The sequence below is a fragment of the Chiloscyllium plagiosum genome, unplaced genomic scaffold (assembly GCF_037043375.1).
Source record: "Chiloscyllium plagiosum isolate Xiang-an unplaced genomic scaffold, Cpla_swu_hap1 HiC_scaffold_11, whole genome shotgun sequence".
NCBI lineage: Eukaryota > Metazoa > Chordata > Chondrichthyes > Orectolobiformes > Hemiscylliidae > Chiloscyllium > Chiloscyllium plagiosum.
This window is the reverse complement of record NW_028270149.1, coordinates 51229571-51250825: the sequence shown is the minus strand read 5'-3', so window position 1 is coordinate 51250825 and position 21255 is coordinate 51229571. Positions and strand designations below refer to the sequence as shown.

At 38.6% G+C, this 21255-nt stretch overlaps 1 protein-coding gene across 4 annotated transcripts in view; it reads left to right on the top strand.

The window, feature by feature from the left end:
- The window catches only part of ocrl (OCRL inositol polyphosphate-5-phosphatase), a 117900-nt gene that overhangs the window by 77830 nt on the left and 18815 nt on the right, over positions 1 to 21255 (top strand). For 3 of the 4 annotated variants that reach the window (XM_087992051.1, XM_043704674.2, XM_043704678.2), the window contains 6 exons: positions 2589 to 2699; positions 5807 to 5972; positions 9930 to 10165; positions 12170 to 12193; positions 15282 to 15401; positions 16632 to 16716. In XM_087992051.1, coding sequence (XP_087848177.1) covers positions 2589 to 2699; positions 5807 to 5972; positions 9930 to 10165; positions 12170 to 12193; positions 15282 to 15401; positions 16632 to 16716 — 742 coding nt within the window. The remainder of the gene's footprint in view (positions 1 to 2588; positions 2700 to 5806; positions 5973 to 9929; positions 10166 to 12169; positions 12194 to 15281; positions 15402 to 16631; positions 16717 to 21255) is intronic. The other variant, XM_043704675.2, reaches the window with a different exon arrangement.

Below are 21255 nucleotides of genomic sequence, written 5' to 3'. Positions count from 1 at the left end.
GTAGAGGGACGTGGACCTGACCAGGTAGTCACGGAGGGAACAGTCTTTGCGGAAGGTGGAAAGGGGTGGGGAGGGAAATATATCCCTGGGGGTGGGGTCCATTTGGAGGTGGCGGAAATGTCGGTGGATAATTTGGCTTATGCGAAGGTTGGTAGGGTGGAAGGTGATCACCAGGGGCGTTCTGTCCTTGTTACGGTTAGAGGGGTGGGGTCTGAGGGCGGAGGTGCGGGATGTGGACGAGATGCGTTGGAGGGCATCTTTAACTACGTGGGAAGGGAAATTGTGGCCTCTAAAGGAGGCCATCTGGTGTGTTCTGTGGTGGAACTGGTCCTCCTGGGAGCAGATACGGTGGAGGCGGAGGAATTGGGAATAAGGGATGGCATTTTTGCAAGAGGTAGGGTGGGAAGAGGTGTAATCCAAGTAGCTGTGGGAGTCGTTGGGTTTGTAAAAAAAATGTCAGTGTCAAATCTGTCGTCATTAATTGAGATGGAGAGGTCCAGGAAGGGGAGGGAGGTGTCAGAGATGGTCCAGGTAAATTTAAGGTCAGGGTGGAATGTGTTGGTGAAGTTGATGAATTGCTCAACCTCCTCGCGGGAGTACGAGGTGGTACCAATGCAGTCATGAATGTAGCGAAGGAAGAGGGGAGTGGTGCTGGTGTAATTACGGAAGAACTCCTCCTCCCTCACCTCTATCCAAGGCCCTAAAGGAGGCTTCCACATCCATCAAAGTTTTACCTGCACATCCACTAATATCATTTATTGTATCCGTTGCTCCCGATGCGGTCTCTACATTGGGGAGACTGGGCGCCTCCTAGCAGCGTGCTTTAAGGAACATCTCTGGGACACCCGCACCAATCAACCACACCGTCCCATGGCCCAACATTTCAACTCTCCCTCCCACTCTGCCGAGGACATGGAGGTCCTGGGCCTCCTTCACTGCTGCTCCCTCACCATCAGACGCCTGGAGGAAGAACGCCTCATCATCTGCCTCGGAACACTTCAACCCCAGGGCATCAATGTGGACTTCAACAGTTTCCTCATTTCCCCTTCCCCCACCTCACCCTAGTTCCAGCTCAGCACTGTCTCCATGACCTGTCCAGACTTGACTTGTCCTACCTTCCTAACTCCTTTTCCACCTATCCACTCCACCCTCTCCTCCCTAACCTATCACCTTCGTCCCCTCCCCCACTCACCTATTGTACTCTATGCTACTTTCTCCCCACCCCCAACCTTCCCTAGCTTATCTCTCCACGCTTCAGGCTCTCTGCCTTTATTCCTGATGAAGGGCTTTTGCTCGAAACGTCGATTTTGCTGCTCTTTGGATGCTGCCTGAACTGCTGTGCTCTTCCAGCACCACTAATCCAGAATTCTTCACTATCCTACCCACCTGAGACTCCACTTTCAATGAACAGTGAACCTGCACACCAAGGTCTCTTTGTTCAGCAATAGTCTCCAAGACCTTACCACTAATTGTATAAGTCCTGTCCTGATTTGGCTTTCCAAAATGCAGCACCTCACATTGATCTTGATTAAACTGCATCTGCCGCTCCTCTGCCCATTGGCCCATCTGATCAAGATCCCATTGTACTCCGAGGTAACCTCCTTCACTGTCCACTACACCTCCAATTTTGGTGTCATCTGCAAACTTACTAACTATACTTCCAATATTCGCATCCAAATCTTTATATCTTGAATATTTCTTTTAACCACAGTAGGTCGATCTGCCCTTGGAATTTTTCTTATTCCTTGGAATGTATCTATTCTATGTATTATGAAATATCTCTTTGAATGTCTGCTTCAAGGAATGCCCATCCTTTAACCTAATATGCCAATTCATTTTAGCCAGCTCTGCTTTCATTCCCTCATCATCACCCTTATTTAAGTTTTCATAGGACCAGGCTTGAAGCATATTTCTCTTCAAGTTAAATGTAAAAAAGTTATATTATATTTGCTGCTACTTTGGGGTGCCTTTGCTATGGAATCTTTAATCCTATCTTGTTGCACAATACCATGTCTAGTACAGCATTGCTAATTGGAACATGCTATTCTAAGAAACTTGCCCAAAAATATTACCCAGACTACAGTGTCCCACCAACCAGTACCCATTTCCCTACACCTAATTCATTCCTAAAGGGTTTTAGTTATGAGGAGAAGTTGGCTAAACTTGGATTGTTTTTACTGGATGGGCGGAGGTTGACATGCGATCTGATAGAGATCTACAAAATTATGAGAGGCATAGATAGGGTAGATGATGTGGGGAAACGTTTTCACACAAAGGGTGGTGGGTGGTACTGGAATGCACTGCTAGTGAAGCCGAAGGAAGCAGGCACATTAGCAACGTTTAAGACATATCTTGTTAGGCTAATGGATGGGAGACGAACAGAGAGAAATAAACCGCACATGGGCAATAAGTATTGGATCAAAATAACAGTTAGGAATTGGCGAAGGCTTGGTGGCTGAAATGCCTGTGCTGTAATGTATACAAATGTTTTAAAATGTTATAAATACAAAAAGCAAGTAGAATATATCTAGTTTTTTAAAAAAAAATCCACAAGAAGTACCAGGTTAACCTCTTCCATTCTGCTCTAGGTGAAAATTGTAGATGAGCAGAGATACAAGAAGGTGTTTGAAGATATTGTTCGAGTGATGGATCGGATGGAGAATGATTTCTTACCTTCTTTATGCCTTAGCAGAAGAGATGTAAGTGCGTAGCTGCAAATCTTGTAGGAGCATTAGCAGCCCTTTCTACAATGTTGCTAATGTTTGTAGTAAGTTTCTAAATGCATGTGACCCATAAAAACGTCTTCTTTTATTTTATCTATATGGTTTATAAATTGATTTTGCCGGTGTTGCTGTCTGGCATTATCAGACTTGCTCCTGGACTCATTAAAAGCCACTATTTGATTTAAAAATAAAAGGATTCTTGTTATTTTGTCATGCAGAATTCAGAAGTGGTAAAACTAAAGAAACATTTTGAACTACTAACATCAATCAGCATCTGTGGAAAACCAGTTAACAGTTCTGGTCAATAAATTTTCATCAGCTTGGATTGAGGATTGCATTTTTTTGCACTTGCAAGGCAAGGTGCCTTTGAAAATGAAGGTGTTGCTTATTATAGGTCGCTCTGCTATAACGTGACACTTGTGTTCCTGTGCAACCTTGCACTATAGAAAATCTCGCAATGGAAAACAACTATAGAAAATTATGCTGTAGAAGATCACTAATAGAAGATCACTGTAGCCATTCAGTAGAAAGTTTGTGTTATCCAAAAATGTCCACAATTCCTCAATCATGTTTTAGCTAATTCACATTGAACGACTTGTATAATACAGACCTTGTGTTAGGTTATTCTTCCCACACTTGCTCCCTTTCAATTGCCGAAAACCTAATAAGTTTCTGACTTTTCCCAGTTCTGCTTAAGGAAGATCAACCTAAAGTATCTACCCCGTTTTTCATTCCATACGTAATGCCTATCCTGCTAAGTATTTCCAGCCTTTTCTGTTTATTTCATTTTTCCAGCATCCAAAGTATTCTACTTCAGAACAAAGCAATCTCTTTTTTTATAGAATTACTTTATTTCCATTCGTACATTGTACCACCAGTTGTGGTCTGATTACTGATATCACTCAAATTGTCTCACAATATCTGCACATAATATAGAGAACCATGCAAATGAGAGAAGCTGCATGGCATCTATACATTTTAACACCCTTCATAAACTGAGGCTGGAACATTGAATTGGGTTTAGCATTCAAATCGTCCTGTCATTTAGGAAATGAAATTTCTGTTCTTTGGCCAGTGTTTCTGGGATACAAAATTATCCAGAGCTTTGTACTCTGTACATAAATGTTTTGTCTTGAACTCTTAAGTTTTCCTCCTCCTCTTCATTTTTTGATTATTCTTTGGTGTTTTTTATTCTGTCTAATCCTCTGAACTGCCACCTGTCTTTGCATGATTATATGCTTCTTCTTTGTTTGATACTGTCTTGAACATTTTTCATGATGATCATAGATGGTAGATCCATCCTTGGAATTTTTCTTATTCTTTGGAATGTAGTTATCCCATGTATTCTAAAATATCCCTTTGAATGTCTACATTTGTATGAGCTTATCCTTAATGTTCAGCATTTTGAATTGTATCATAGAGAATGTTCTTTAAGAATCAGTGAAATTCTAACACCCATCTCCTACAGGAAGTCACTTTTTATGTAGATTTGAGAATGAGTATAATAGTACAAGCCATATCAGAGCTGTTAAGAAACAGCTTCCCTAAGAGATATTAGCAAACCAGATTGACTTTTACAACAATTATCTTGGTCACTATTTCATTAGTTTTCATTTCAGATTTGTTTCACTATCTGCCATGATAGGTTTTGAACTCATTTCCCCAGAATATTTGAGTTTGGGGTTCTGGATTACTAAGCTAGTGACATTACTACTATGCTGTCACTTCCTCAACAATGTTCAGCATCATTCACGATTGCATGGATGCTGCGGCAGTCCATCATCTCAGTGTTCAGCAAGACCTGGACAACATCAGGCTTAGGCTGTTAAGTAGCAGGTAACATTCACACCACAGAAGTGTCAGATATTGACCATGTCAAACAAGACTGAATCTAATCACCATCTCTTGATGTTCATAAGCATTACCAGGGCTGAATTTCCCCATTATTAGCACCATTGTAGTTACCATTGACCACCTGAATTCAAACCAGCCATATAGATACTGTGGCTACGTGGGAGGTCAGAGGCCAAACATTCTGTAGTGAATGACGCACCTCTTGTCTCGCCAGTGACTATCCATCACCTGCAAGTCCCAAATCAGGAGTATAATGTAATACTTTGCAATTGCCGAGGTAAATGCACCTCCAACACCACTGAAGGCACTCAATGCCATCAATGACGTGGCAGCCGGAGCCAGCTTCTCTACATTCAATTCTAGTTCAGAAATTTTTTCAATAAAGTATGAAGAGTTTGAGGATTGTCGAAGTCAATCAGCTTAGCATCAACAAACTTTACATTGTGAAAGACAGAATCAATCTACATCTCTGTGCTCAATGCAACAATGTTATGTTGCTCCTTACAACTTAATGTGTCAGTCACTAGCATTAGCCAGACTAATTCTTAAATGGTGAATTTGGTATTGTCTTGTGGAATAGATAAATTTTCATATTCCATGTAGGAGATGGCCATGCTTTGCAGGCTGTTAATCTGGTTAAACCTTGAGCTTTATGGAAGTGGCAATGTTAACGCACTAGGTCATTGATGTTAACAGATACAGATTAGTTATTTCAGAATCTTGAGAGGATGAGGCATAATTGTAATGTCACTGGTTAGTATTCTGTAGGCCTAGACTTTGCTTTAGGGATATGGATTCAAATTCTGCTATAGCAGCTGTTGGAATTTAAATTCAGTTAATAAATGTAATGTGAAGCTAGTTTTAATAATTAAAATAATTAACTATTTTAAACAAACGCAATTGTTCACCAGTGATCTCCTTAGGGGTAGAAATAAATCTATCACATTTACCTAGCTTACACGTGACTCTAGACCCACAGCATTGTGGATGATACTTAACTGTCTTCTGAAATGGATTATAAAGCCACTCAATTTGAGAGCAATTAGGAATAGGCAACAAATGTTTGCCTTTCCAGCAATGCCCACATCCTATGAAAGAATAAAGTAGCCTGTAACTCTTTTTAAAATTGCATGAGTAATGTTTGCATTGCTTTTGAAATAAATGGAATAAAAGAATCAATAAGACACTCCTGTTTTCTTCATTATTTTATTTTACTTTCTTAATTCCAGTTTACCTTTGAGGATGTTAAGTTCCGACAGCTGAAAAGGGAAAAGTTTCAGATAACCAATGATGGGCAGGTGCCATGTCATTTCTCCTTCATTCCTAAACTAAATGACAGTCATTACAGCAAACAATGGCTGCGAGCAGAACCTTGTGAAGGCTACCTCGAGCCGAGTAAGTAAAGTAAGAATATTTTTAAAGTGTAGTAGTTCAATAATATGGTACTATCACAGGTTCTGTTAGCCCATGTTTTATTTGAACCTAGAAATAGCTTTACATTTAGTCCTTAAGGCTAAATCATAGGTATCGTTTAGAGTTCAAAAGGAATTTATTCCCAGTTTCACTAAGTCTTAATCATAACATTTGTATCACAGCATAGAAGACTGCAGGACCACCGTGTTTCTGTAGGTTCTTTTGAAAGTGTTCTCTAATTTCAGTCTCACTTCTGTTCTTTTTTTGTAACCCTGCATTTTTTTCTTCTGCTTTAATATTTTAATGTTAACCTTTGGAGAAAAACAGAAATCGCCAAGTTGTGTGTCTTGCCAATTGACAGCTTTTTCACTTCCAGCACCATTAACACCACCATGGTACAGTTGAGAAATAGAAGAGGGCCTTGGAGATGAATAAACCATCAAGTATTATACTTAAATCTCCAATATTTCTTCAGGTTGTGGACTGCTGGTTACGCACTTTAATTCTACAAGTCACTGTCAAATTTTGGTTATAATATGATGAGTTCATGTTCTTTTCAGCCTATGACTTTTCCTCCTTAGTTAATAGTTCTTTAGTCTCCATGAAGACATGAAGGTATGTAAGACCTGACACACGCATTAGTGACAGATTTTGAGTTGATCTTTTGAACTTCTGCACTTTAGTAATGCTACATAAATATAAGTTGTTATGTTAATTAGAAGTAAAATTCATAAGTTAAAATCTAGTTATCCTCTGTGTTTCCTTTTTGTGATCCCTAACAGACCAGGACAGTACTCCAAATTACCTTTTCAGAAAAGATTGCTACCCTGTATCTATAACTCTATTTGTATGTCAACTTTAAGATTAAAAGCTGCTTCACAGTGGCCAGGAACCTGGGAAGACACTCCAAGTTTTTCAAGGATTTTCCATAGTGGTCCTCTACTCAGTATTGAATGCCTTGGTGATAGCTATGAAAGTGATATTCACGCCCTTGCTTTGCTCATGACTCTTCTATTTTTCTATGTAATTATCCCAAATTTTTTCCAGATGTTTCCCCTGCCACAAAAGTTAAGATGGCTGGTCTGTAATTGTTCAACTCAGCCTTACAAACTTCTTTTGAATAAGGGTGTGAAGTCTGCAATTCTCCAGTCCTCTGGCATCACACCTGAGTCTAAGCAAGACTAAACGTCGTGGCCAATGCCTCAATGTCCAGATTCAATTTCTTTGGTATCTTTGGATGCATCTTGTCAGGCCTTGGTACCTTCTCGACTGTGAGCACATGCAGTCTAACCAGGACCCCCTGCTTGTTAATTTTGAGCCCTTCTAGTGACTGACATTCCTTCTATGTCACTACGACCTTTGTTAGCATCTCTGTCCTTTGTAAAGACAGATGCAAAGCATTCATTTTATACATTAGTCAATAATCTGCCCTTTTGCTACTCCACCTCCATTCTAGACTTTCTATAGTCAGCCCGACTGTCAACTGTATTTTCTACCTTTCTTAAGCACACTTTCTTTACCTTCTATATACTATCTCTTTTTAAGTCCAAGGTGTTGTACATTGGTTGTCCATATCTTTTCCCTTTCATGTATCTTGACTTTGCCCAAACTTTTACTCTTTTCTTGCCCCATCAAAATCAGCTCTTACTGGTTAATTGCTGTTATTCTGGATCATTCATTGTTCTTGTCCACCATCATCCTAAATCTATGATACGATTACTGTGACCAAACCATTCCCTTAGTAACTTGATCTACCTGGCCCATCTCATTTCCAAAAAGGTCCATTACTGTCCTGTCTCCTTACCTGGACATATACTGTTGTAGAGAATTCTCTTGAACACACTATAGAAACACTTGCCCCTTTCTGCACTTTGCACTCCCATTATCCCTGTCTACATTCAGATAACTGAAGTTCCTAATTGTAGCTACTCTATAACATTTGCACAACTGATTTCTTTGCAGGTTTGTTCCTCTGCAACCTTCCCACCAGTTAGTGTCCTATAAACCAAACCGAACTATGCACTTTCACCCTTTTGATCTCTACGAGCTAAATTGTTTTTGTACTTGAACCCTCTGGAGTATTCTCTTTCTCCAGTATTGCAATGCTCTAATCAAGTAATGTAATCATCCCTTCTCCTCCTCTTCCTTACAATGTAATTTAGCATGCTTAATTGCTTCCTTATTTCAATTCCACCCAATAACTTATACTTCTATCTACTATCTCTTTTTAAGTCCAAGGTGTTGTACATTGGTTGTCCATATCTTTTCCCTTTCATGTATCTTGACTTTGCCCAAACTTTTACTCTTTTCTTGCCCCATCAAGCTCTAATCTTCAAGTGTCAAAGTGCTAACTGTTTCTCCCAGTATTTTGTGCACCTGGGTGTTCATCTGATATTCTCAACAGTTCCCACAATCCCACCAATTTCGTCTAAACACTTAACAGCAATTGCAAATCTCAAGGAACTTGGTCACGGCTCTGCTCAGGAGCAAGCCATAAGGTGAAAAGGTTTTTGTTTTTAAAATAAATCACCACATTTCCCTCGTTGCCTTATTTTCTCAACTCACCAAATTCCCAGCATTCCTGTGTAAAATCACATTGAGATGTTATGTTAACATGTTTTGAAACTAAAAAATTAGTTGAGCCCCAGTTACAGCAAAACAAACAGTTGAAACTATTTCCTTAATTAACTAACGACAGCTGTTCTGCAGCAAATAGTTTGTGTACCTCTACTTAGGCTCCTTACCTCTAAATTGAAGTAGTAGCTTTCAGTTAAATGTTAATAATTTGCAAAACATATAATTTTGCTTGTATATAAAGTTACCTCAACTCACGAAAGTTCTGGTACTTTGTTTGATCTGTGCTCTGTAACAAAATCGCACTGAGATACTATATTTCTATTTGAAACTAAAGAATTAGCTGAGCCACAGTTGCCAGAATAAATTCATACTAGTTTCCTTATTTAAGTAACTACTGCTGTTTCACAATACAGTTTGTGATTCCTGATTAGGTCTCTGGTTCTCAATTTAAATAGTTACAGATAAATCTTAATTGTTTGCATTAATTATAAAACTTTTTTAGGGAAAGTGAAGATTCCATTAACTCACCAAATTCCCAGCATCTGAGATCTGAAGTCCAAATTTGCTTGTATAATAAAGGATCATTTAGTTTTCTTGTATAGGAGATATATGGCAAACAAAATGTTGAGCACTTCAGATCTAGCAACCTGTGTCATAAGAATTTTTATAAAAAGGTAAGGCCACAAATTAAATGCATCAGAAATGATGATGGAATGAATACACAAAAGCTGCAACAGAATGAAGACACCATCGAACTTTCTGGCAAGAGTTTACCCCAAACTAGCATTTAATTGAAACTAATATTCAAGCAAATACATTTTGTATCTGTGAAGCTCGAGAACCCATGCATTCCCAATGGCTATGGAGGAAACCAGTGAACTGCCATGTGAATGTTGATACCCTAGAATTATTCGGGTGACAATAGAAAGTGCAAACATGGGGCAGTTGTAGGATCAACTGTGTATGACAATATGAAATATTCTGTACTTGTGGTTGCATTGTGTGCAGTAACAGAAGGCCCTCAAGTTTCCTTACCAAATGCAATGCTCACCCAATAGGTGACCTAAACTGTAGCGGTAAGGGAACACTATCAAATATAAAAAGATCCAATTTACAGTGGATCAGTGATAATATGGATTAAATAAAAATCTTAATCTACATGCATGCATTTCTGTTTTTCAAATGAGCTCAATCATCTTTTCTAATTGCTCAGTCCATAGTTTTTCGACTACTTATGTCAATTGTCAAGCCCTTAGCAGCTTTATTTTGAAAGTACTACGTCAATGCAAATTGCTGTGACTTCGTCTAAACATCTCTTTTTTTTAAAGTAACATTTGAGTGCTTCTGAATGCTCTATTTCAGATGAATCTGTGGATATATCACTTGAAGTTTATGTTAGTAAGGATACTGTGACATTATTAAACTCAACTGAGGATAAGATTGAGGACATCTTGGTTTTGCATCTGGATCGGGGCAAAGATTACTTCCTTACTATTGGTGGTAACTACCTGCCAAGCTGCTTTGGTACATCACTTGAATCACTGTGTCGAATGAAGAAGCCAATAAGAGAAGTGCCCATCACCAAGCTTATAGACCTGGTAAGAAATTGAATTCATGTTAAAAGATCTACATGATTAATATTTTATAAAATTTTGGACACTGCCCTTTGCAAGGCCTTTTTTCCCACAATACTCCCACCTCACCCTCCAATTTAAACAGAGAGACAAAAATTAAATTTTGTTTCCAGAGAATCATGCAGCATGGAACAAGGTCTTCTTGCTCATTGTGCCCATTTTCATGCTCTGTTTCTATAGTCCTGCTTTTCTATTTTCCCCTCAATCAACAATAATAACAACTTTTTTTAAAATATCGAGTCTTTGTTATCATAGAGAAATGTTGCTGATGGCAGCGTACTCTCATTGCGTCACTGTGGCTTTATTTATTGAAAAATTTAAATTCTTAAGATGTCATTTTCCTTAAAGTAACGGGATGTTTCCATCAGCAACAGCACCAAATGGTTGGGCTTTTGGTTGTTGTGAACAAATCATGATTGAACTTCAGTTCTGGTTGAGGAAATGGTGTTTTTGTCCATTTGGTTACCTAATAATAAAAATTTGTGTATCTATAGAGATTAGAGAACCACAATGAAAATGCACTTGGAGGATGCTGTAGAAAATGTAAACATTTATTATGTTGGTTGTTCTGAAAATATTTTCAACTTGCAGAGTTACTATCATTTGCGCAAATTATGCTTTATGCTTATGTGTGTTGTGTGCCTAACAACAGCAGGGGGATCAGTAGTGGAGATTACAATTATGGAGAAATGTATTTGAGAGCAAGAAAATGGTGTTTATGTGGAAAAGATGTTTAGTTGGCACTTTTTATTTATATTGTTTATTCTGTGAGTAAAAGGTGATGCATCTCCCATAAACATGTGTACTATGATTGTGCCACTATTGTCCCTCAGCACTTTTTCTTTCTGCTGAGTATACCTGCAGCCATTACAGTAACAGTCATCTCAGTTTGTCAATTGCCAATTGTTGAATTATCTTAGCAATGATTTTTGAACTCTGATTCAAGTCTTTATTTGGTTTAAACGCTGGCTTTTCACGTCTGAATTCAAATCTAGCCAGACGAATAGAATTGAATGTCTTTTGCATCTACTTGTAAAGGCGCTGTATGAGAATCACTTTGGGAAGTATAGGCCTGCAGCACAAAACTTTCTAAAATGGTAAGGCCACTCCCACTGGTGTGAGAAAGTGGGAAATGTTACACTCCTATAATAGGGAATGAACCTCTGAGACTACGGTGAGGGTATATTGTAAAAAGATTTCTGCTGATTTTTGTGTTGTTTACCTGATTTGAATTTACTTTTAACTGAAGGATGTTCCATTTTCTGGTGTTCATTGTTATCATCTAGTAGGCTCTGGCATAGATGTGTGAGACCTAAGTGGAACTAAGGGCCTAGTAATGGTTGTATGTAATTGAGGGCTAATGGGATGAGAGCTGGCAATATAGGTATGGGAGCATGTAAGCAGTGTGTTGGCATTTGTAGTGTTTGAGCTAGAAATAAAACTCATGACTAGAACAGTTTGAGTGAACGGTCTATAACCAACATTTTAAACTTTGCAGTTTAACATTTATTGCCCTCACTATGATTAGTTTTTTTTAAAATAGTCAAAGATATTTTGGACAAATTTAGAGTCATTTAAATCTTGAATGGTGGGAAATGCTACACCAAGGCAATTAGGAGTACTCTTCGAGATTAAAGTTAAATTATGATTTTTGGAACTGAATAAAGAGAGTTTTATCTTGACTCATCTTGTCCTCCACCTGACTTGGCTGACTTGGCTCTTTTATTCACTCCGTTTTCAATTTCAAAATTCTCTCATTTCGTAATTGTTATGTTGTACTTCAGTTCATTACTGAAATAAGGTTTTTTTTTAAAAGTTTTCCATTTTGACAATTGTAAACAACATTCCAAGGGAATGGAGTAATTATTGCTGCATTTATCTCAGTTCTGTAATCTGTGCATATGATCTTTTGGAGAAAGCTTTCTCTGGCTGATACCTTTTTTCTTTCTACTTCTTCTGCCTGTTCAGGATGATGACAGCATTTTACATAAGGTAATGGTACATTTGGAAGTCTTAGACTTTTACTGGTTGACTACATCTAATACCCTTCTAAATATTTCTGAAATTTCTAAAGCCATCAGGTTTGAAGCCAATATTTAACTTTTGGCGTTTTCCAACAAGATAACTTTGTTCAATCAGAAACGCCAATGAAGGAATTACACCTTTTCTGTTGGTTTAACTAAACTCACTGTAACCTTTTTGGACTGTGACACTGCTCTCTCAATAGGAAGAGATTGGTGGTTGTTTAACCTGAGGGGCAGCATATCTAAGGTGAGGACAGCGATTGATTAGGAGGGAACTTTATGATAACCTCAGCCGGTACAGAACTTGTACTGCATTATTGGCATCACCGTGCATCACAAACCAGTTGTCCATCAACTAAGCTAACTGACTGCTTAAGTAACCACTGAATAATCATATCAGTAACATAGGAATAGGCCAATCAATCCCTTGTGCCATTTAATGGCTGATCTCTGACCAAAGTATATATACTTCCCTCTGGTCCATATCCCTTAATGACATGCTGTAAAGAGACTGGAGGTTTTCTCCTGCTGTTTAGTGGCTGCGTGGGTGTTAATATCTCAATGACATAACCATTCATCCCTAAACCTACTGAGTATCTGTTAACAGGCTATTTGATTTTGGAGGACACCTCAGACTGGTCAAGTCGTATTCTTAATCTATATATGCACAGGAATCACTGAGAAGTAACTGATACTTTTCCCCCCACTCCACCATAGCCCATTAGACATTGAGCCAATTGTGGTTTCCCAACTCATGATCTGGCTGAAATCAGCTAACTGACACAAACTTGTAATCTTGGATATTAAAACAGGGAGTTTTTAACCCAGACCATGACTTTAATATAAAATTAAAAGGGGTATGCTAAAACCTGTCAGAATACATTTCTGGAGAATTTCTAGTGAACACACAATCTACCAGTGCTTACTGAATGACCCACAGGTGCGTAATGGGCCAGATAGAACGTAACAATACATTCCATATGATTTTGTAAAATATAGCATTGACATCTTCAGAATTTCAAGGGCGGTTGAGTAAGTTATCAGTTTCAGGAATGCCAGTGTTATCAGCTAACATCTTTATGGTTTGATTTTGCTACCTACACATACTAGAACGAATTCATTGTCTAAAATATCCATATGCGCTTGAACCAAATGATCTGTTAGTGTTCATTGAGGCGTTTTTACTCCTGGGATTCTTTGTGCACAATTGCAAAACTCTGTCAGAAAATATATACATACACTCCACCAAGTGTAGAAATTTGTAGAATTTTACATGAAGCACTGAATAATTTGTTTTAATCATGATAAAAATAAATGGCGTGAAATAGATGACCATTTGACCTATTTAAATCACTGCCTGCTCACTATGGAGCAATGCAATTAGTTCCATTCTCTTGCTGTAACCCATAATCCTCACTCTCCCTTCTGCCAAAAAGCAGCACTTTCAATATTAAATTCTGATTGCCATTTGTCACCTGTTTCTGTTGCATTCGATTTGTACCATCTTCACTGTTTTGCCATTCTTCCAGGCTTGATACCATTGGCAAATTTTGAAATTTTATTCTGCATTCCAATATCCAGTTCATTTATAAATTGCCAACAAAAAAAGGCTGTTTCAGTGCTAAATCTTGTGTATCTTGCCATAATTTAGCTCTATTTGAATTCTGACTTAAAGGCAACACCAGCAGTTGTGTGAAGTAGTAACAGATTGTTATGCTGTAAGGAATATTGAACCGGGGGTTAAAAAACTTGCCTGCGTATCTGTGGCTTTAATGCTATCGAAAATACTGGACAAAAATCAAGTTTCAGTACAAGGAAATGAGATCTATTGGTTCTCTTGGGTAAAAGCAGTAGCATTGGTTTGTTAATAAGCAATATTTTCATTGACTGTTTTGTTTATTTGGCAAAAATATGCTACCTTTCCTACCCTTTTTTCCTGATATTTTCCTTTTGCTATTGCAATTTCTCTTCTTTTAAAATCCCAACTTTTCCATTTATCATTATTCAGATTATTTCTGCCAGTTTCCAAAAAGTACGTGCTTCTTTTCCTGCTCTACATGTCTATTAAGACCCCTACCACAATGCATTTACACACAGGAAATGTATTGATATAAAACCCGGAAGAATGCATACTTTTCAACCATGTAAATGTCTTTTTTTAACTAATTTCCCAACAATACATTGATTTATTTTACATATTTGAGTAAAATCCAAAATAATTCTACTACTTTTCCTAAATTACAAGCTGAAAATTGAATAAGTTTTAATCAATTTTATCTCTTTAAGACATACTGTGCAATTATGCTGTAAAATCTGGAACGTTGTTAATTTCATGATGTCATGCCTGATTTTATGTAATTAGCCAAACGAAAGATAACTGAATCATGCATTCCTGCCACTAACAGTTTGAGCCCGCACCTTTTTTCTAGCAATTCTCCAGTTCTTTCCCTGGGTAGGTTTTGTGACTCTTCTTGTTAGCACTCCTGCATTTATTTCCTTCCTACAACTCCGTTTGAAGCCTTGACCTTTGAGTAGTCACCCAGCTATTCATAATGCAAATCTGTGCATTCTTCATAAAACATTACTGATAGGACCAAAAAGAAAGTTGGTGCAAAGCCATCGTCACTGCAGTATGTTTTCATATGGTGCGAAGGAATGAAATGTTTTTTCCATTCATTCATGTATTTAAAAAAAGTGAGAATTTTTGTCAGTGGTCAGGTCATGGCCCTTTACTGATATTAGAGGACTAACATGATTTCTGAATACAGTATTCAATCACAGAACACTGTTATCACGTAGAATTCTGTGTGAATTTTTCTGGGGAGGAAATTAAATTTATGTGCTTGATTTCTAAAATTAATAATTAGTTGAGCTTCATGATGAACAATATTAGAGTTATAAATAATGATTAAAAATACAGAAAATAACTGTTGTACATTTTAATTATACATAGCTTAGTTCCTGCTTTGGATTTGAATGAACAGAAATTGCACAGTAAGTGATTTGTCTCTTTTACAGCAAGTGACCCTGAATTGTTTAAATATTCTGTTTAATAGGAGAAATCTCGTTTAGAACTTGTCTCAGTGGATAATGCAGGAACTGACAATAGACCTCTGCAGATTCCAAAAGAAATTTGGTTGTTGGTGGATCATCTCTTTAAAAATGCAAGTCGACAGGTACATGCAGTTAATTTTCATTGTCTTCTGCCTATAAGCTATCATTCATGTGACTCATTCATCATTTATCAAAAGAAAGCATTTTGCCGATGAGGCATATGATTACAGACAAAGTCTTATGATCTTGTAGTTGAATATTTGTAATCCAGTAAAACTAGTTAATTACATCCTGATTCTGGTTAATGAAACAAGTTCTGTCTGAGCAATTATAATTTTGCAAAAATAAGGATAATGCTGTAGCATTTTAACATAGTGGAATAAGTTCGTCTACCTACTACAGCTGTGGCACTGAGTTTTCACAATCCATAGTCATTTTCTCTTAAATGTTTTTCATTATCACCCTGCCTTGCCTGAAGATGTTGACCATTGCTGGGGTATGATTCGATATTCTGGCTATTCATAATGTAAGGGTCTAAAGCAGTAGTGCAAAGACCACAAAAATCATCACTATGAAGCCTGACCTTGTTCAATTTGCACACCTTCAGGACTCACGATAAATAAGGAAACAGTAAGGAGCAGCAAGGTGGCTCAGTGGTTAGCACTTCTGCCTCACAGCGCCAGGGACCCATGTTTGATTGCAGCCTCGGGCAACCGTCTGTGTGTGGGGTTTGCATATTCTTGCTGTGTGTCTGCATGGGTTTCCTCTGGGTGATCAGGTTTCCTCCCACAGTCCAAAGATGTGTAGGTTAAGCAAATTGGCCATACTCAATTGCCCATAGTGTCCAGGGATGTGCAGGTCAGGTGGGTTAGCTATGGTAAATGCAAGGTTACTGGGGTGGGTCTGGGTGGGATGCTCTTCAGAGGGTTGCTGTGAACTCGATGGACCAAATGGCTTCCACACTTTAGGGATTTTATGAAACTAAACAGAAATGCAAGCTAATTCTTTTCAACCCCCTCATTCTCCATACAGTTCTCTTCTTTCATAAGAAGTACCTGAAGCCTTCAAACCATATGCTTAATGCCTCAATATGCTCACTGGAGCCTTTTTTAAGCATGGTTTATTTATTATCTGTTGATAATTGTAGGTAGCCTACAGCAATGAGACCTGAAGTCTGGACTTAAAATTTCAATTGCACAGCTCACTTTTTTTGCATTTCTCAAAATAAATTCTCTCACTTATTCACCATTGTATATGAAACAAAGTAGGAGAATTAGAACTGTGAATTTTCATCAGTGCAAAAGATTCAAAAACCTAGAAGGGATTTTATTAACCTTTCGCTGCCTTGACAGGAGGATTTGTTCCAGACACCTGGTACACAGGAAGAACTTCAACAGATTTTTGACTGCTTGGACATGAGCATTCCACAAACTATTCGTATCCTTTACAGTGCAACAAGGAGCAAGTATCAAGTTGTATTTAATTTCATGGGATGTAGGTAATGCAAGCAAGGTAGCATTTGTTTCTCATCCCTAATTTTAGGTGTCATTTTGAAGGTGTCGCTGAGCTGTCTTTTTCAGCTGTTGCTATCCATCGGATGTAGGAATTCCCACGCACCTACTAGGGGAGAGTTTCCAATGACAGTGAAGAAACAACAGTATAATTCTAAGTCACGATGTTGGGTTGGTGGGGAAGTGCAAATGGTACATCTGCTTTTGTTCCAAGATGTTGGAGATTTTGAAGGTATTGTCAAAAGAGACTTCATTAGTTACAGATCGTAGCTGGTATGCATTGCTGCCATTGCGTGTTGTTGGGAGAGGGAGTAAATGTGAAAGGTGATAGATGGCATGTTAGTCAAATTGACTGCTTTGTCCTGGATGATGTTCAGCATTTAAGTGCTTTTGGAACCCCATGCAGGCCAGTGAAGAGTATAAGTAATGCTCCTAACTTTACCTTATAGATGATGGACAGGTTATTGGCAGTCAGGAGGTGAATTGCTCATTTCAGTATTCTTATTCTCAGGTCTACTCTTGAAGACACTGATCAGTGCAATTTGTTGACAGTAGTAGCACAAACTTTGATAATGAAGGATTCAGTTATAGTAATGTTCTTGAATGCAATATGGAGGTGGCTAGATTCTATTATTGGAGATGATCATTTCCTTACACTGTGTAGTTAAACTATTACTTTCTGCTGATCAGCTTGAGCCTGAATGTTGTCCAGTCTTGCTACATATTGTTGACACAAACTGCTTCAGTATGTGAGGTGTCCCAAATAGTGTGTACATTCTGCAATCTTCAGCAAGAATCCCTATTTCTGATGGAAGGAAGGTCATTGCTGCAGGAGCTCCTGAACAGCTTCATCAATGTTCTGACTCTGAGGTGAATAACCACTAACAAATACACCTATATCTTTCATACTTGGTTTGTCTGCAACCAGCGGAGGATTGCCAAATAGAACAGAAATTCAGGTCAGGGAGCATCTGTTGGGAGAAATAGTTTCGAGTCCAATACGAATGTCCCTAAGAAGTGGAGGTTGGCCCAATTCCCATTGAAATTAATTTTATCAGTGCTCCTTAGGGGCACATTTGATTAAAACTGCTTTAATGCTAAGACCAGTCAAACTGTGGAACTATGTTTTTTTTAATGAAATGGCCATGTTGATTTTAGTTTTTTTTCTTGAACATAGCACCAAGAGTAGGCTATTCAGTCCTTTGCCTGTTTCACATTCAGTGAGATCATGGCTGATCTGTAGCCTAATTCCATATACCTGCCTTTGGCCCATATCCCATAATACCTTTGCTGAACAAAAGATTAACAACAAATTTGGCATCCACTAGTGTTTACAGAAGAGAGTTCCAAACTTTTGCCACCCACTGTGCAGAAATACTTTCTAACAGATCTCTTGAACAGTCTGGCCCTAACTCTTGGACATTACCCTTTAGTCCTAAGATCCCAAACCAGTGGAAGTAGTTTATTTTATCTACCCTGTCTTTTCCTGTTAATATTTAAAGACTTCAGTCAGATTGCCCCTTAACCTTATACATTCTGGAGAAAACTGGCCTAATTTGTATAATGTCTCCTCATAAGTTCATTGCTGAAGTCCAGATATCATTTTTGTAAACCTACACTGTACTCCCTCTAAGGTCAGATAATCCTTCCTAAGATGTGATGTCGAGATCTCACTACTCCAAGTGTGGTCTAACTAAAGTTTTTTACAATAACAGCATAATTTTGCAATCTTGTACTCCAGTCCTCTAGCTATAAAAGGTCAGCATTCCCTTAGCTTTCTTGATTTTATTTCTGCATCTGATCATGACATTTTAAAGACCAATGCAGGTAAACTCCACCTCCTCCTCCTTCTCCTCCTCCCCCCATGCAAAATCTCTTCAGACATCCACTGTATTTATCTTCAAACCATCTAGAAAATGGAAGAGACCCTCTAATGTAGTGGATTACAGTACATAATGAGGGAGATGCATGGACCTGAGTGGGCCGAGCGCGGAATCATGTTCCGGGTGAGAAAGGATTTGGGTTACGGGGGGGTGGGGGGGGGGCGGAATTGTGCACTGAGAAGGCAGTCGTAGTCCGGATTCTCAGCTGCTATGTTGGAGGCGAGTTTGGGCCTCCAAGACCTTGCAGCAGCTGCTGCATTGGCGAGGTGGGTGCGAAGTGGACACCTAGCAGCAGTGAAGTGGAGTTTGGGCCAGTGCGGTACCCAGAAGCATTGGTGGCATCAACATTGGCAGGGTCCAGTTAGGACTGTCAGTGGTGAGATGGCGCCGACAAGTGGCGACTTCAATTCCAAACTGTGGCAATGTAGGGACTCTTACCTGACCACCATGCCCATGGCAGAACATTTAATAAGAAGGATAGTTAAGTTGAACGCTTCTTCTTTATGCTTCTGCCTTTATATTCTGTTTTGGTTTATTTTTCTGTGTTTTAAGATGGTGCCGGAGAGTGGATATTTGTGACAATAAATAAATCAATTCAGTCAAACAAATCAAATGATCAATATATATTAATGAGTTTGTTTATATTGCATTCAAGGGAAGCTATCTTTTTAAAATGTTAATGTTTGTTTAAGTGCTTATTAAAATTTATGAAATTGATAATGTAAATGACTACTGCAATTTAATAGCTTCTTTAAAGTTATTGGAAATACTTTGTTTCACTTGCTTGCTCTCTGAAGAACACCTCTCAATCCAGAGTAGCAGCTGCTGCTTTTCAGGCTATCTACCAGTACCCTATGGAGCAATTGATGGGTAATTTGCCACAGATTTGAATAGAGAAAGAACTGCTCCCCCCCCCCCCCACTTGACTTAAGGAATATAACAATGTTATTAGAGAAAGGGCATAAATCGTGCTGTAGGAACTGTTCACTTTCCTCCATAGCGGGAAAATCCTGACAAGTATTCTTTGAATTGGCTACTACTTGCAGCTGAGAAAATTGTACCAGATGCACAGTGTAGTTTACATCTTCTGGAGGAACCTCTGACATTATCTTTGCTGCTGAGTGACTCCAGTGAACCTAACAAGAACAACACATGGAATTCTTTGTTGCATTCATCACATTTTAGTCAGCAAATCACGAGACTGTGTGGAAGAAATCTTATTACGTTCCTGCAACTGCTTCATGATCATTACTGTCTTGACTGGGAAATCTTTCAAAATGCAGGCTGGTTAAGCAAGACTATAATGGCCCCCATACTACTTACAATCTCCCAGATAGTGTTGTTCATCTCCTCAAAGATCAACCACCCTCTTTTGTGAGTATTAAATACCACCCAAATGGAAAACTTCAACCTCAGCCACCTCAGTGGCACAGTTAAACTGACTACTTTAGATCTATTTAATTTGAAATATGTGGGTGACTACAATGTCATTGCTCTACTACACCAGATTTGCACCACACTTGATCTCTTCAGTTCTGACCAAAAGAGACTTAGTCTGACCTTGAATGTATCTAATGTAAAATTTGTATAACACCAGATATAGTTAGTCAAAAATCCCACATACGCTGAAGGATGGACTCTGAAATATGTTGAGCACTTCCCATTTCCTGGCAGCCATTTCTCTCAAAAGGACACCATTTAATGACAAGGTGAGGAATACTGGGTCAACTGAGACAGTTCTGCCTCTGAACATTGACAGAAAGCATTGTCAGCAAAGACTCTACAAATCATCAAATGTTCTGGTACGTAGGAAAGTTGTTATCACCACACTCCTGTCCTGCAGTGAGACCTGGACTGTGTATCATTGACACGTAAGAGCACTGAGGAGACACCATATTCTCTGGAGAATTACCAAAAAAATGCTCTTATCCCTCTTGAAGCCAGCTCTTCAAGCATCTAGGCAAAACTCCTTCAAAATCAACTACAGTGGACTGGGCACTGTTTCCAGATGGCTGAAAAACTTTGCTGTTTTTTTTAACTCTCAAATGTCAGTGCTCTGGTGAAAGACATGGGAAACATTTCAAATCAGATCTGAAATCTAGTAGCGTTGGTATTGATAACTTAGAGGAACTTGCTACACAGATGTTCAAAAGTCAAACTTGTCATCAAGTTGCATCATATTTCAACTTCAAACACCTTTAGCAATGAGAAGAAAAGCAAAGAAAGGAAATCCTGCATTCTAGATCCTACTGCCTCGAAGGTTGTCTTGTTCCATGTGCCCACAGATCTGCAGGTCAAGAATCAGCCTATCAATCACATGAGCCATGGCAGGAATTCAGGAACTTGAGTCGCTAACATCTTGAACCAACAATGATCGTTACCTGCCCTCCCCCCTGCCATTTTAGGCATGAAGAAGAAAAATAATTCAAGAGAATATCTTGTGTAAAGGAAGTAACAAATGAGAGGCTTCGTATATTAACCAGAATTATGCATAGAAAGATCAGGGCTGTTCTTTAGCGTATTGCATATGTACTGAGTCGAAATTGCGTATGTCTGTGGTGTAACCTCAAGTGTTTATAGAA